This window comes from Centruroides vittatus, unplaced genomic scaffold (assembly GCF_030686945.1).
Source record: "Centruroides vittatus isolate TY-2023 unplaced genomic scaffold, ASM3068694v2 contig_5, whole genome shotgun sequence".
Classification (NCBI taxonomy): Eukaryota; Metazoa; Arthropoda; class Arachnida; order Scorpiones; family Buthidae; genus Centruroides; species Centruroides vittatus.
The window spans coordinates 3,282,659-3,300,415 of NW_027122286.1; the positions used below are offsets into that span (position 1 = coordinate 3,282,659).

Genomic DNA, 17,757 nt, shown 5'->3' on the forward strand with positions numbered 1-17,757 from the left:
TCATAGCCTATTTAATTAGATAAGCAATAACACTTTCTAAATAACAGGTTCGTTAGATTGTTACTTCCAATTATTGGGTTGTTCAGAAAGTAATTTCGTTTTTTCCATAGAAAAATAAACGCAATATTCTTATAATAAATAAATATTTTATTGAATTATATATTGACCATTTTGGTCAAATACCTCAAATACCTGTTGTCATTGTTTCTGGTAGTAGCATGATTTCACATTCATAAAAATTTTGATTGTTGTTTACAAAAACCTGATCCAAGTGATTTTTGACATTGTCATTTCAAGTAAATGTCTTAGAGGTAAAAAAAATATGTATAGACCGGAACAAGTAATAACCTGAGTATGCCCAATCTGGCGAATATGGTGGGTGTGATAACACATTCCATCTAAGCTATAAGAGTTTCTGACGAGTTACCAAACTTGTGTGAAATTTGGCATTATCATGGTAAAACACTACACTTTGTTTGTTGATCAATTCTGGCCTTTTCTGTTTGATGATATTACTCAATTTGTTTACTCAATGGCAGTACACTTTCAAATCAATTGTTAAATTGTCTGGTAAAAGCTCAAAAAAAAATTTCTTTAAAATCCCACCATAGAGAGCATCTCTCTTTAATAACATGTGGAACCCATATATCAAGCTTTGAAACAAAACCAATTCGTTTTAAGTAATAATAAACGGTTCAATTTAACAGATTTAATCTCTTAGTGATTTCACGTGTTGTTATATGGCAGATTGCTTCAATTAGTACCTTTATTTTGTTTTCATTGGCTTCAAATGACCATCCAGAATGTGGTGTATCTTCGATATTAAAATTGCCAGAATGCAATTTTGTAAACCAGTTTTGGCACTGTCTTTCTCTCAACACATCTTCTCCAAACATGTTACACAATTTTTTTCTTGTTTGAACAGCATTTTGGTTTTTTAGTTATAAAAAAGCAAAATATGCCGAAAACGATGCTTTCGATTTTCCATATTTGATGGGTCACCAAAAAAAAACAATTGTACAGAATCAAACAAAATTTTTTACAAACAAGCCTTAAAATGTCAGCTGTCAAAGTATATAATAAAAATGTGGTTTAAAATAAAATTGGCTGGTAAAAATACATCTAATTCCTCTAGTAATAAAAAAACGAAATTTCTTTCCGAACAACCCAATAGATATACTATATAGAATGTTATATGGTCACTATAGAAAGCATTTTAAAAAAAATTTCTTATAGAAGTGATATGATGTGGCTATTATTTTTAAAGTTTAAATTTTAAATTTAATGAAGTAAGTATAAAATACCCCATTTACCAAAATATTTAAAAATGCAACTTAATGGAAATTTCTTTGTCAAGCATGAACATCACATGGTCACTGATGTCACTGCAACAATAGTGTGATCACCAATCCGAAATCGATAAAATGTTTATTCTATAGCTAATATTTCTGCAAAATAAGTAGCCTATACTTTCAGTCAGAACATAAAATGATTATAACAAAAATTTCATCTGGATTGGACAAAAATTGCAGGAGTTATAAGGCATTCACACACAGACGATGGCTTTTATATTAGTAATACAGTAAGACCCTGCTTAATGCGGGGGATGCATTCCTAGACGACAAAGCGCTAAGCAAGACAGTGTTAAACAAGACCATTTTAACATAGAGTAAATTGGGATAGGGAAACACGCAACCAAAAAATAAGCAAATTTTACTATAATTTTAAGTTATTTTTATATAAATTTTTGCATAATAATATATGTTAAATAACACACAAACATATGTGCACAGAAATGTAAAGTTAACTTTTTGTGATGAAGGTCCTGGCTCTTCTGAAATTCTTGTTTTTTGTGATGAAGTGATGTAGTTTCATTGGTCGCTTTCTTTTTCTTTCCTTAAGCAAATGTCAGTAGCAGAAGATTGCATCCAAAAGGCCTCATTTTGTTTTAGTACTCCTATCAAAATCTGGATCATTCACTACAATTTGATCAACGATTTTGGTTATCATTACCAAACTTTTACTAAGAAAAACTGTAGAGAAATTTTTTGGGTTCTTCATCTTCAGAATCTCTATTTTCCAGTTATACATGAATTCCTTGTTCTGCCAGTTCTTGAAAGTCGTCGTTGGTAAGGCTTTCACCAGAAACCTGCAGTAACTCCTCCATATCTTGCTCGTCTACATCTCCTGTATCGATTAAGATGACAATTTTGTCAACCTAACGATACAGCAATAGGGTCTTTTTGATGAGAATTCTTGGATACCTTCAGCCATAACTTCTTCCACACTCCATTCCTGCATTTATAAGTTAATTGTTGCCAAGCCAAGTTGATATTTCCTACAGCATCCATAATGTTATATTTTTTCCAAAATTGCACAAAACAAATATAGATTTAAGGGAAGCACAGCGAGTTGCCACCTTTTGCTGATTGGTTTGTGTTTGGGAATAATCGTATTATATACAAATCAATGAAATATCATGTTAATTTGAATCAGCATAAATTTTGAGCATTTTTTAGACGTCAAGCAGACAGCATTATATCGAATCAGCGTTAAGCGAGGCAGCGTTAAGCAGGGTCTTACTGTAATATAGAAATGCCTTTTCCTTGATTAAAATTTTACAATATTTAATATTTTTTAGAACATATTCATAATACACCAGAAAATTATTTGATTTTCTAAATCTGTTCATATATGCTGCTAGTTGATAGAGATATAACAATTGATAATATTCATAGCATGAAAAATAATAAAAATATAATGTTAAATTCATTTTATACCTTATTTTATATTTTATTTTTTTGAATAAAAAGAATTACAAATTTACCTTCTTCAGAATTTTGCAAATGAATGAATTCATTTTCAACTAGATACTTTAAAGAGTTATCAATAACATTTTGCATTTTATTTTCAGTTTGAGAAACAGCTGCTAATGTACAAGAGCTGTACAACTCAACTTCTTCGGGTGTTGATGCTATACCACTAGCAATTATCTAGAAAAAATTAATAATACTAATTTTTAAAACGTATCAAGAATCAATACATTAATAATATATGAGATTTTGAAAAAAAAGTGTTTCTAATGTTTACAGTTCTCAATTATTATGTCATTAAGATTTTTTGTTATATATAAATTTCTGTGCTTAAAAATATAACTATTACCATTGTCATCTATTTAATTGAGTAAAATTTAAATGTATATGCTATAAAAAAATAATATTAATTTTGTAATTATTATTATGTTGAAATGTTTGTAAATTCCTTGTAAATTCAAATGACGGTTAGAATGTCCTAAAATATTTTGAGAAACTTAGCTCATCCAAGAAACATCATATTTAATGATTGTATATATAATTATTAAAAATAATAATAATAAAATAATGACAAATTCAGTTATATTAAAGTATTACGAATTTAAAATTTACCTCTAAAATTGCTCGTTTTACACTATTACTTAGAATGAAATCCCCAGATCCTACAAGACAAGATTGTATAGCTGGAATACTTGATTTAATTAACATTTTTGCTTGAAAACTCTCAGTCTCCTTGCAAATTAACAAACTTTCACCTGTGATTTACAATAAAAAAATAATAAACAAAATTGGTTATTTGCTTAAATCAATCAATTACTTTCTTATATATAAATAATAATTTTAGCAAATAATGATAATTACCTTCTGTATCTTTGCCTTTTCTTCCTGCTCTTCCAGCCATTTGTTTGTATGTGAGAACATCAATAACTGAACCACAAAACATGGGTGATCTAATAATAACACGTCTAGCTGGAAGATTAACACCTGAAGATAAAGTAGAGGTAGCAACAAGTACTCTAATAAAACCTTGTTTAAAAGCTCCTTCAATTATATCCCTTTCATCAAATGTAAGTCCTAGAAATTAAATATAATATAAAAATTGATTCACTTCATATCAAATCCTACAAAAATAAGTAAAATAAATATAATTTTATGTACAAATTAAATGAAAGAGTTAGAATAAAATCTTTACAAAGAATTCTTACATTTCCTTTATGAATTTTAATAAGAGCATTAGTGTATAATGTTTTACTGTAATGTATGTAACATTTTTTATTTCCATTCCTTTAATTAATATTTATGAAATGATCAAAAAAATGAAAATTTTATTCATTAATGCATTAGTTAAAAATTAATTTATTTAACTTATGAGTTACATATATAATGAATAAAGAAAATAATATAGAAAATAGAATTTAATTCAAAAAATTTCATAATCAGATGCAATTAATAACTGCCATATTATTAATAAACTTTAAAATAAAATATTAAAACATCTTGATGAAAAAAATTTTCCCGAATAATTATATTTACCAATGTATTATCCAAAGTTTCCATTGTTATTACAAAATATTTTATCATTCTAATTAATATATTGTTAATTTGAATAAAAATAATATTTTACTTTATAAGAAAAGAGCAATAAAAATAGTTTAAAATTTTAATATCTTATAGTAATAAAATACATATTTTGCTTACCTGCATGATGAAAAGCAACTCCAAATTTAATTGTGCTTAACAATGTATTATCCAAACCTGCTGGACATCTTTGCAATTGTTCTAAAACATCAGATAAACCATTACTGTTTAACTGCTCTCTTAAACGAATGCCCATCAATGTTGATTCTATTAAAAAAATAAGAAACTTTAATAAAATATATTTGTTAATTTTTAAATTAAAATGAAACATTATAAATAAATTTTAATAGTATAAATTATAAAATTTAAAATTAATATATAGGTGCATGTAATACAATTCACAGAAAACATTCTACATTACTATTAGTTCTTATAACCATATATAAAAATATAATTGCATGTCTCATTCCATTTTATTTTTTGTAAATTCTTAATAAGTGATTAGCTCAGTGGTTCCCAAAGTGTGCACCAAGCAGCACCCTAGGGCACAATGGCTTCCTCACAGGGAATACATATATAATATAATATATTATATATCTACCTTATATATCAGGCATGGGCAAATGCAGCTCTTGCTGAAAGTGTTAATTTCTGTTTTTTATTATTATTTTTACAATTTTATTTTTATAATTTTGTGAAAATATGTTTATTAAAAACATTCAATATTTGTTTTATATTATATTTATATTATATAATAAAATTGCGCGCCTTACCATACTATCCACCACGACACTACAGAACTGTGGCTCCCATGCATTTTGCAGAACCTACATTTCGGCTCCCACTGAACTCTTGCTTGCCCACCCCTGTTATATATTATAGAAATGAGGGTGGCTGTGTCCAGTTTGATTCCAAGACTTCAGAAAACATGCAGTGATCAATATCCATCCCACTAATTATAATTAATTAAATTTATTCAATTACATTTTTTATCTTACATACATGTTTTATTTATTTTTTTACTTAATGCCTTAACTCTTTAATTAAAAAATTATTGGTTATTTCACTATTTTGCAAATTTTACTTATTAGAATTTGACATACAGTTCCTTGGGAAAACCTGAATTTAGAAGGGTGCCGGAAATTGAAAAAGTTTGGGAACCACTGGATTAGCTAATTTTACCAAAAACATAAATATTCACAGATGAGTAAAATCTTCAATATATAAAATATATATACCTTCAGAGTCATTTTCAATTCTAGTTTGAAAGTTTCCTAATCTGAAGATTTCCTTTGCTATATTTTCTGCAAGCTTCTCACACCAAATTTTAGATGGGCAGAATATTAAAACAGAATGACCATTCACAACAGTTTCTATTGACAGATATATTGTATGATCAGAATCATTTTGAAAAGACATTGGCAGAGAATTTAAACAACGAATCTCTTTGAGAGTTAAACAATCATATATTGTTGAACCTATTTTAATTAATTCATGCAGAGGAACAGGTCTGAAGTCGGTAGTATAAAGATCTGCTTCCAACCAGTGTGCTAAAATTTCTAAATTAGGAAGTGTAGCACTCATTCCAATAATTTGTATTTTATTATTATGATGATGATGATGATGATGCCTTTAATAAAAAATTCATTAATCAAATTAAGTAAAAATCTAATTTTTTTATAATTATGTTTATAAATATTTTATGATCTTACTTTTTACTTATATATAAAATTTTAGTTAACAGTAATTCCAATAAATAACCTCTGTGTGAATCACCCAGCATATGCAGTTCATCTATAACTAAAATACCTGCAAATGAAAAATTTATTTTATTATTATAACACTTTATAAGAAATCTATATATACAAAAGTTAAATCATTAGTTGTTAACACTAGAGCTGAAAGTTTCCTCAAGAGAATATTTAACTTTACACAAGAAAAGCTAAAATTAATGGGTGAAAGACAAAGTTTGATGAAAAGAAAACAACTTAATAATGTTAGTAAAATTAAATAGATTTTAAATATTTAGTCATTATAACAATGCAAACTTTGCTAATATTTGATTTAAATTCTATTTACAATAATTATTCTATAATAATTCTACAATAATAATTTTATTTATAAACATAAAATCTAATTTCTACAGCAAAATTAAATTTTCAAGAGATGATAAACAAAAACAAGTAAACAATGGAATAGATAACAAATAATGAGAATGAGAAAGCAAATATATAAATCTGCTCTCTCATTTAAATTTATTTGTTATTCGTTCTCATTGTTTACTTGTTTGTACTCTCTTCCTATATATACATTTACCGGTACCCAAGTGCACATATTGCATTATGCACATAAGTAATACCTATATTGTGAACAAATGCACAATATAGATATTTTCATTTAAAACTGTTAATCAAAATAATAAATGATATAAACAAAGAATTATTTGTCATCATCAATCAATCTAGTTAATTAAAATATATATGTGTATTAAAATATTGATTGAAAAAACAAATAATTATAATGATTTTTATTCAATATACTTTGTTGCCATTTATTTGAAATTTATAATTAATTATTCTGTATGATTAAAACTTAAGTGTTAGAAAATAAAGTTATTTGATTTTAATTACAAATATTTAATTCATTAAATGTTTGTAATTAAACATTCAAAAACTTCATTACAATTTATAACATATTAACGATATTGATATCACTATAAATTTTTTGTTGTTCTTTCAGTGACTGACAAACACAACTGAACATGACACTCAATTAGAAGACACTGCATTGTTTAGATATAGTAACTATATTTATTGGCTAAATATATTCAACTAAATGTTCACAAGTATAAATATATTTAAATAATATGGATACTACAATTATCATTTAACTTATGAATGCCAGCCACACTAATTGTGATGAGTGGTGATTCCCTATAAAGCATGAGAGTGCAACAACATATCCACTGTGCAGTTAGTGGAAGGTTGTGAAAGAATACTTATTTTGCTGGTTAGTCAGCAATGGCTAAGAGACAGAAAGCTCTAGAGATAGCAGAGATGACAACCTATCTGACTTGACTGAATAACAAGGCTATGGAGGCTATGGAGGCTATGGAGTATGTCACCATTCCTTGGTGACATACTGAACTTCATAAGACGGAACTATCTCTGACTGTCTGAGATTTTTTTTTAGGTAGGTCCACAGGCTATCCAACAAAAGCTCCTAACATCAGAAGCATGAGACCAGCTGAACAAATCCCACGAGATTTCCACTTTTACAAGATTATCTCTTCCCGCTTATCATCCTTGATGAAAGACACAGAGCTATTTCCTTCATGTAATGAATTTTCTTTATTTGTCTCCCTTATGGTCATTTATCTGCTAGATTTTCAACTTCATTTATGTTATCAAGTTTGAGTCATCCACTGTTTAATTTTTATTGCTAAATGCATTTCATTGTTCTTTCTCCAAACATTCATTATTTTCTATAATTTTGTTGATAGCTATAGATTTCTCTAGATTGTCTCAACAAAATTGTTAAAGTATACTTTTTATTTAAGATGTTAATTTCAGAAAAACATTTTTTGATACTTGAATAAGTTTTTCAATAGACCAATTTCTCTTATATTTACTGATATTATTTGACTATTCTATAAGGAAACTTTCTGAACATTTTCTCTCAATCTACTATCCATAAAACTGAAAAAATGTTTCAGTTTTTTTATTTATCAAATCTTATACATAGATAGATTTTAGATATTTAAAATGTCTACTTAAATTTTACAAATACATTTGAAATATAAACCAACAACAAGTTGCTCAACTTTCCTGGCAACATTTAAAATTTTGGTGGTGCCATCTGTAATCATATTTTATTTAAAAAACTTGTTATATTTTTAACTATTATAAAATGGCAAAAAGCTTAATTTTGAGGGTAGGGATGAGTTTTATAAAACATTGTAAATGCTAATAGTGAGTAAAATCATCATTAAGTATGACCCTACTTAAAATACCTACAATTCCCTTTATCTCCTTACCCCTTTGACTTTTAGCCACCAAAATTTAATAGTATCAATTCCTCTAATAAACAAATATCCCTGCAAAATTTCAAAAATTTTTGATAAAATGCAGGGGAGTTATTAAGCTTCAAACAGGGTGAACAAAATTGTGCCCCCCCCACATGCACACTAACATCCATATGTACAAAAAAACCCCGAATTTTTTTGCATTTCTCAACATTTCAAGGTCCCGAGTCCAAAATGTAAAAATCTTCGGGGGAGGGTCATTTTTTGACTGATCTCCATATTTCTCCCTGTTATATATAACAGCCAGGAAAAGTAATATATATAATTTTGTAATAAAAAAAAACTGCTTGAAAACTGAATTATAGCTAAAGTATATTTTTGTGTGATTTCTGTCTATGTCATTGCATAAAGATTAATCTAAAATAAACATCAACAATTTATGAAGATATTTATATTAAAACAATAAAAAGTATTAAATTGCATGCTTCTAGCCCTTCTGTTTACCATTATTAATTATTTCATTACTATTATCAATTTAAGGTTGTAATGTCTTTTAGGGTTTATCATATGTGGAGACTAATTTTCAGATTTTAGTTTTTAACATCAAAATACAATACTTAAGTAATTTTACAATAGAATTCTTACTCAAATTTTCAGCCTGCTAATATATATGCATTTTGGCATCATGCTATCATCAGTTTACATTCTTTTAGGCAGTTCTATTATAAATTAATATATTTAAATATGTCTAACATAATTATTTTAAATATGTCTGAAATTTTAAATACATTAACTTAAAATAGAACAGCCTAAAAGAATGTAAACTGATAAGGACATGATACTGAAATGAATATTTATTAGTAGGCTGAAAATTTGAATAAGAATTTTATTGTAAAATTAGTTAAGTATTATATTTTGATTTTAAAAACTAAAATTTGAAAATCAGTCTCCATGTGTGATAAGCCCTAAAAGATATAGCCTTAAATTGACAATAGTAATGAAATAATTAATAATAAAAAAGATGAAAAAATCAAAACTGATTTATAAAATTGCTATCCATTAATTAATTAAAATTAATAAATTTTCAACTATTTTTAAAAATTACCTATTTGCTGAAGTCTATTTTCTTCCAAAAGTCTATTGATAAGTCCATTTGCTTTTTCAATTGTACAAATAGCAATATCTACAGTATCAAAACCTCCAGCAGGGGAATGACATCCCATATATCCATCAACTCTAATTCCAACTTCAAAAAATAACTTCTATATTAAATATTAATGCCATAAACATTTCTATCAAGAGGATTATAATAATAATAGAAAAATGCATAAATTTATTCATATAAATTTATATTCAATTTATTAGATTTACCTGAAAATAGAACATTTTTTCTCTAGCAACAGCAACAAAAGGCAAAACCATAATAGCTTTCCTTTTAAATTCTAATACTTTCTTTAGCATCAAGATTTCTGCAACAATAGTTTTACCAGCACTTGTTGGAGCAGAATAAACTAAATTTCTTCCATTCAATACTTCTCCAGTTAATAAACATTCTGCTTGCCATTTAAACATTTCTCTTACACCAAATTCTTCATACTTTTGTACAACAGTCTGTGGTAAACTCCAAGAAGATAAACATTGGATATTTTGAATTTCATCATGTTCTGAAAATTAAATGTCAGAATGTTTGACTATAAAATTTTATTTAAAACTGCAATATTTCAGAAATTCATTTGCAATTTGTGAATTTTAAACTCTTATAATTAAAAATAATCACAATACATGTAAATTATGTCATGTATTCATGTAGCATAATGTCTATTTTATCTAACAAGGTTCTTCAAACATCACTCACAATATCTTGAAAACAATTTCAATTAAAAAAAATACGGAATTATATTACAAAATAAAAAATGTAATATATTATTGCATTATTAAATAAAATAAAATAAGGAAATATTAAGCAAAATTAAATTTAAAAAATTAATTTAATTGAAAAAATTTGTCAAAAAACAAGGTTATCATCTGATCGGTTTATTTCTTCAAAAACATTTTGAAAAATGTATCAGTTGTGTGAATTACTAAACTTTATGTTTTTTAATTAAATAAATATTTATTATTTCAATTGCTTTCATTTACTTTTATACATATTCCACTGTATTGTGTTTATAAAGCAAAAATTATAAGACAACAGAACCCAGCAATTACTCTTTAAACAGTATTTAACAAATGAAGCAATTTAGTTTACATTTATAACTAAAAAATTTTGCCAATGGCCATCTTTATGCAATATGAATTAATGTACTATTGTTTTAAGAAAAGTGACAAAAAATTAAATGAACTTCTTATATAAGTACATGTATGCATTTTTTTAAGATATAGAACATGATATAATATAAACATAACAAACAAAATTTATTTTAAAAATTATATTCATATATTATATGAAACTGTAATTTTTAAAATTAATTTTATAAAATAAAAAATATCTTACTTTGACTTTTCATTTCATTACATTCAGTTTTTTGTCTAACTGAATCAGATTTTTTAAATTTATTCAAAGCTTGTGATATGCTGTTTGAAGATTCATTAACTGATGATTTTGAAATAACTTCATTTATTTTGCTTTTTTCATTATCATCTTCAATAATATTTATAGAACTATAACTGCTCTCATACTAAAATACATAATTAAAAATTTTTAAAGTGATAAAATATATATAATATTTATTTTAAAATTTATCTAAAAATTTTTTATTATTCAACAAAAGATTAAGATTAAAGAATTGCAAAGCTTTCAAAAAATGTATGGTCCATTACAGGTTTTTGTTTTTAATCTGTTATTGATGTGTGCAAAAAAAAATTATAAGAAAGAATTTATAAAATATTATGAGTAAAAAAGTGGTGAGTGTTTTCACTGCATAAAATGAAGAATACTAAACATTTTATATATCTAAATAAAACTAAATTTAAACTGACATTTTCATTTCATTTTCTGAAGGAAAAAAAAAGCATTTGCTTCATTCCTATCTAAAAACAAAGCAAAATATATAAAAATGTATGAAACATTATTCAAATTATTAACTAATTATTAACAATTAAATTATCGCTTAATTATATAAATATGTTAAGTTTGGCTTTATTACTATTAATAAAAGACAGTTTAAATACAGTATATATTGAACTCAAGTCATGTATTACACTAAAAATTAAGAAATCTTTTTATACTCAATTATATTATTAAATAATATTTTAGTTATGATAAAATACTATAAGCTTACAGTTATTTTTTTCTCTTGTAACTGTTACTTCTGTGGTTGTGCTAATGGATAAAGAAAAGGCTTGAAAATGTATATTTTTGTAAATGGTCTTAACTTCAGTTTGTAGTTATTTGTCATTTATGCTTTGATTGAATATGGAAGATAAATAATATGAAATGGCTTGTTGAAAATACAAATCATGTTATAATTAAATAAAAATTTAATTTATATATCTATCACCAATTCAAGTTATTCAGCAGAACAAGTATATCCCATTTTTAAAATGTTCTTAAGTAAATGTTCTTGTATTCTTATTACCACAGAGTAGAAAGATTAAAAAAGTTTTAATAACCTAAATACTGCTACTTTCAAAAAATGTGAACTGTTATATTTTCTTTTTTATTATTTAAATATCTACTAGGACAGATCATATTATTAGGACTTATTATACCAGTGTTCAAGTCCTGCAAAATGAGGAAATATATCTATGGCTGTTTATATTATATGTATTATATTTATAATTAAGTATTCTTTTCCTTAAAAATATTTTTTACAGTTTAAATAAATTTCATATAATTCATTAAATTTGAACAAATATTATAAGACATACTTTTAAAAAAATTGCATATAGTAATTCTTTCTCTTACCTTTTTACTTTCATTAATTGAAATTTCTTTTTCATGTATTTTCTTTGCATTTTCTTGATGTGAATTTTGTCTTGAAATAAAATATTAAAAAACTTATATTAACATACACCAAACATATTTAATATTAGAAAACAACAATGCATTTTTTGAGTCAAATATTAAAAATATTAATTATCACCTTTTTAAATTCAATTAACCAATTATTCAGAAACTATCAAGATTAAGATACAGTTATATTATATTATACAATATATGTTATATTTAACAGTGAAATGAATAGATAATAAAAGTAATTCTCTCTATAACATTTTAGAAACAATACACAAGAATTTCTAATTTGTAGACAGATTATTACACTTGTAGAAAAAATCTCTAAAACTTTTAACTCAAAAAAAACAAAAAATTGTTTACTAGAAGTATTGCCCTAAATTGTGAAAAGATCATATCAAAAACCAAAAAAAAATTTAATATTGAGTGACTGATTCTATTAAATCATATTAAAGAATAATAACCAGATAGACATATACTTTTAGCCACAAGAATAACAGTATCTCTGTTTTAATCTTGTCATGATGAGTAATACCCTCTGACAATTTCCTTATTAAATACATGTCTATAATAATATAAATACATAGTGCAGTCATAAATTTTAAGATAGAAATTATAAAAAATCAAAAACACATGGGTGAAAGATAATTAAATACATGTGCATAACAATATATCTTAAATATATAGTGCAGTCCATAAATTTTAGAATAGGAGTTATAAAAAAAAATCAAAAACACATGAGAGAAAGATAATATATATTTTTTATTTAAAGTACAATCCACTAGAAAGTGTGCAGGCTTTAGAGTGGTCACAATTTTTTGGGATTCACAGATAATTCCTCTTTTCCAAGTGTTTTTAATTCTATCATAACTTTCTGAATGGTAGAAACATCTGCAAATTAGTATCATTTAAGCTTCAATTTCAACTTGAAAAAAAAAATAGTGTAGGAAAAAACTGGTTAGTAAGGGTGATAAGAGTTAGAGATTTTTTTTGGTGTCAAAATACGACACATTCAACTTTGTGAGCAGATGTTATCATGAAACGAAATATCTTGGGACCAGAATGCAGAAAGACATACATGTGAAATGCATTTCAGAGATGATCCAGTACAGTACTGAATCAAATATATGGCTGCCAGAAATCCATTTATTTTTTGAAACTGACTAGCTTTGAATTTGAAAGACTGTAGTTCATCAAACAATGTTCAAATGAAATAAAGTGGCTGACACAAGGGTGCAGCCACTTTGCTTTCCATGATATAAGCATTAAGTGGCAGTTATAGACCAGTGAGGGACAGTTATAAAATAAAATACTTAGGAATCTTGGAAATTTAAAATAAATCCAAGGCCAACTTGGAACAACAGTGAATTAATTTCCAAGATGCCAAAATATTATCCAGGTCTGGAAATTGCTGTATGAACTGTAACATGACAACCAACACAAATCATAATTTTATTTTATTCTATTTTATTGTAACCCAATATAAATTTTACATTGGATTTGGCTTAACACTTGCACACTTTAAACAGTTAATGTTCTCTTTAGTCAAATCTTAAATTCTGTAATTGTATTCTAATTTTCATTCTATACTTGTAGCAACTAACAAAGATCTAGCAATCTAGATCAAAAACATTTGTCATTAATAAGTTAAAAGGTTATATTTAACTTTCACAAAAAGGTGAAAGTTTAATATAACCTTAAAAATATAACCTTAAAAATATAACTTTTTAATTTATACAACATACTCCTTCCATTGTTTAAATTTTTACAAATATTTGACATTAAATTGATTTTTTGAAATTATGAAAGGCAGTTTCTTTTTCTTACCTGTTTCTCCAGTTTTACAATTATTTTGTTTATATCAGATAAAGAAACATAAAAAAGAGAATGTTTTACAAATTAGTTTCTTGAATATAATTAAAATTAATATCTTGACAGTAATTGCTAAGTTTACAAACCAAAACATTTATTCTTTAGAAATGTTTTCAAATTAATTTAAATTCAGAATCAGTATATCAAACTGAACATATGATACGAGGCGTTTTTAAAGTAAGTACTGTTTTAATATAACGCCGCTGGAGCGCTGCAGTTGGCACTTAATGCATGCGCGCTGTGTACCTACATCTGTTGGGAAGCCACAAACGCCATTACGGAGCCAGTCGACTGTGTTTACTGTTGTTTGTGTGTTACTGAAATGCCGCCGCTCATTGAGAATCCCGCCGACTGCGAAGTGCGTGCCGTTATTCATTTTCTCAGTGCTAAAGGCTCGAAAGCAGCTGAAATTCATCGCCAAATCAGTGAAGTTTATGGTGAAAGCGTTATGAGTGATGGAATGGCACGAAAATGGGTTAGGGCCTTTAGTAATGGCCGCACAAACATTCACGAGGAGGAATGAAGTGGGCGACCTTCAGTCATTATCGATGATTTGATTGAAAAAGTGGACTGTAGAGTGAAAGAGAACAGACGTGTGAGACTTTAAAAAAACTGCGCCGTGCAGTACAAAACAAAAGGCGGGGCTTACTGAGCAAGGGTGTCATTTTGCTCCACGATAATGCTCGTCCACATACGGCAAATCAAACTCAAGACCTAATCACATCATTTGGCTGGGAACAATTAGACCACCCTCTATACAGTCTCGACCTAGCACCGAGTGACTATCATTTGTTTCTGCATTTGAAGAAGCATCTGGCAGGGCAGCGCCATAACAATCACGACAAAGTCAAAACGACCGTTCTGCAGTGGTTGTCTCATCAGGCGGCAACATTCTTTGAGGATGGAATACAAAAGCTGGTCCCACGATATGATAAGTGTCTCAATATTAATGGGAATTATGTAGAAAAGTAGTGTAAAATATGGGCTTTCACATAAATAAAAATTTTGTTAAAAATGTTTGCTTGTTTTTTTTATATTTCAAAACGGTACTTACTTTAAAAACACACCTCATAGATACAACTCATAAAACTTAAATTTAAACAGTTGACATTCAGAATAACTTACATTTGAATTTTAGAATGTAATTGAAAAATAGAATAGAAATGGAAAGTTTGTTTCAAATAATGTAAATAATTCTAAATATCAAAATTTAAATTATTCTAAACATCAACTACATTTTTCAATTGTATTCTAAATTCAAATTTAAATTATTCTTAACGTTAACTGTTCCAATTTATATTCTACTTTGTGAATTGTATCTAAAGTTCTATTTAGTGTGCTGATATTGGCTAAAATTAGTCCAAAAATGTTTCTATAAGAATAAATAATTTAGTTACTTTAACTGTGATATTTGAATGTTGTGCCAACTTTTAAATAATCCTTTAGTAGTGAAATCTAATATAAATTAAAAATCTATAATAAATTAATTTTGTGTTTGTCAGATATGATTGAAGTTCAGAAACATTTTAGGAAATAAATTAATTAAAAAAAATAAACAGAATAAAATGCTTTAATAGAATAAATATACAGCATTAACATCTTGAAAGTGTTTACTAATATTGCATCTTAAATTAATTATCACCAATTTTTCTAATGAACAGCTATATAATAAAATTTTAATCTAATATAATTGTTTTAAACAAATAAAATACAACCATTAATTAACAATTTTAAAAATCAAACATATAAAAATTTTTTAATAATATTTTTCCTTTAAAACCAGATTATTATTAGATTTCTATAAAAAAAAAATAAAGCAAATTAATAGATAAATGTGTCAATTTTTTAAAGAAAAATTTTAGTAATTATTTATGTAATATGAAATTTAACATAGAGTTGTAAATTTATATAATATTTTTGAAAAACTTGATTAATATAAAAATGATTTACAGTACTTTATGAGTTTATTATAATAAAACATAAAAAATATTAATATTTACCTATTTATTTCATTTAATTCATTATTATTTGGTGAAAATTCAACTATTTTATAGTTTCTTTTAGGATTAATTGGACCATCATTACTTGCTTTCCTTTTCGAACCGCTTTTTTTAAAGTCACGTTTGACTTCTTTACTTGGAGATAATGTTTTTATAACAACATCCAATTTAAATTTATTTGTTTTCTTATTTCTTCTTAAAATTGGTTTTTGCTGCTTCCATGTATTTGTAAGTTTCTCCATTCTTTAACTAATTTAATTCAAATTAAATTAATTTTATGTAAATAAATAAAATATATATTTTAAAAAATAAAGGATTGTAAAAATAATATTAATTTTACTAACATTTAATTCTATAGAGCAATCTATTAAAAAGTTGACAACACAAATATAGTTCACTTACCATATAATTTATGTGTCTGCATATAAAATCAACTCAAAATATATTTTTTCATTCATTATTTATACATTTCATCATGACTCAGTCTTTATAAAATAGACAAACAAGTTAGTAATGATGAAATGAATAAACTATACGTGAATCGACTTAAAATAACTAAATGCATTTTTTAAAGATTGTCATTCCAAATTGAACATGACTCGAACATATAAAACTTTTCGACTTTCACAATGATTTTTTTAATCCACGGCTATTCAGGCAAATTTTTATAACAATAATGTATTTGCCTGTAAGAAATCTGACAGATTGATGATTTTTATCAAAAACATAAAATAATTAAATTTGACATTATTTTGCTTTAAAGTGTTTAATAACCAAACACGAAAGCTTATTATCTCCACTACATCTTTTACCCATTATGCATCAATATAAGTAAATTAAAAAATAATTTATTTACTTATACCAATATACAGTACAGAATTAACTTATTCATTGATCAGAGATGCGTCAATTTACAAAACTGAATCTTTACTTACTTTAATAAAACAAAATACGAAGCTTCCAAATAATTACATTTATTTAATTCATCAACGTATAAAAGTAAAAAATTCACAAAATGCAAAACAAACGAAGCGATATACCATTTTGTTTACATCAATTCGTAATGTACATTTTAAATTTAACCGCTTTACCCGTTGCCAAATGTTTTATTAACTGCATGAAAGAAGTAGCCCAAAAATAGCAAATTCATTTCGTCTTTTCTATTTCTTCCGTTGTTTGTCCCACTTTATATGGTGCTTTTTTATATTTTTTCCCCACTATCCGATGCGTCTTACTTCAATTCTTTTTCCTTTAAGTTCCCTTCTATTGTATATCCGTTCGTTTTTTTTTAACTCTTTCTGCCATGTGGGCACTAAGAGGGCATCTTTAAGCAAGCCCATTATGGGTTCGGCCAGGCCCACAATGGGGCGGCCGGGTGGTGAGGGACGGAGCCCGACATATCCGAAAAATTCTTGGGGATTTATCGACCCGTCCGGATTTGATCCCGGGTCCCCCAGAGCGGTAGGCTGCCACCTTGACCGCTCGGCCATCCGGTTGTCACTCTCCGCCCTATGG

The 17,757-nt window shown here is 26.4% G+C and overlaps 1 protein-coding gene across 1 annotated transcript in view; it reads right to left on the reverse strand.

Moving 5' to 3' along the window:
* The window catches only part of PolQ (DNA polymerase theta), a 35,041-nt gene extending 17,437 nt beyond the window's left edge, over positions 1-17,604 (reverse strand). Inside the window, exons 1-12 of the mRNA XM_067273889.1 lie at positions 17,178-17,604; positions 16,243-16,491; positions 12,323-12,392; positions 10,910-11,093; positions 9,787-10,079; positions 9,521-9,677; positions 6,104-6,200; positions 5,630-6,021; positions 4,512-4,658; positions 3,675-3,887; positions 3,426-3,568; positions 2,828-2,993 (exon numbers count right to left, since the gene is read on the reverse strand). Coding sequence (XP_067129990.1) covers positions 2,828-2,993; positions 3,426-3,568; positions 3,675-3,887; positions 4,512-4,658; positions 5,630-6,021; positions 6,104-6,200; positions 9,521-9,677; positions 9,787-10,079; positions 10,910-11,093; positions 12,323-12,392; positions 16,243-16,484 — 2,104 coding nt within the window. The 5' untranslated portion in view covers positions 16,485-16,491; positions 17,178-17,604. The remainder of the gene's footprint in view (positions 1-2,827; positions 2,994-3,425; positions 3,569-3,674; positions 3,888-4,511; positions 4,659-5,629; positions 6,022-6,103; positions 6,201-9,520; positions 9,678-9,786; positions 10,080-10,909; positions 11,094-12,322; positions 12,393-16,242; positions 16,492-17,177) is intronic.
* Between the last annotated feature and the right edge of the window lie 153 nt (positions 17,605-17,757).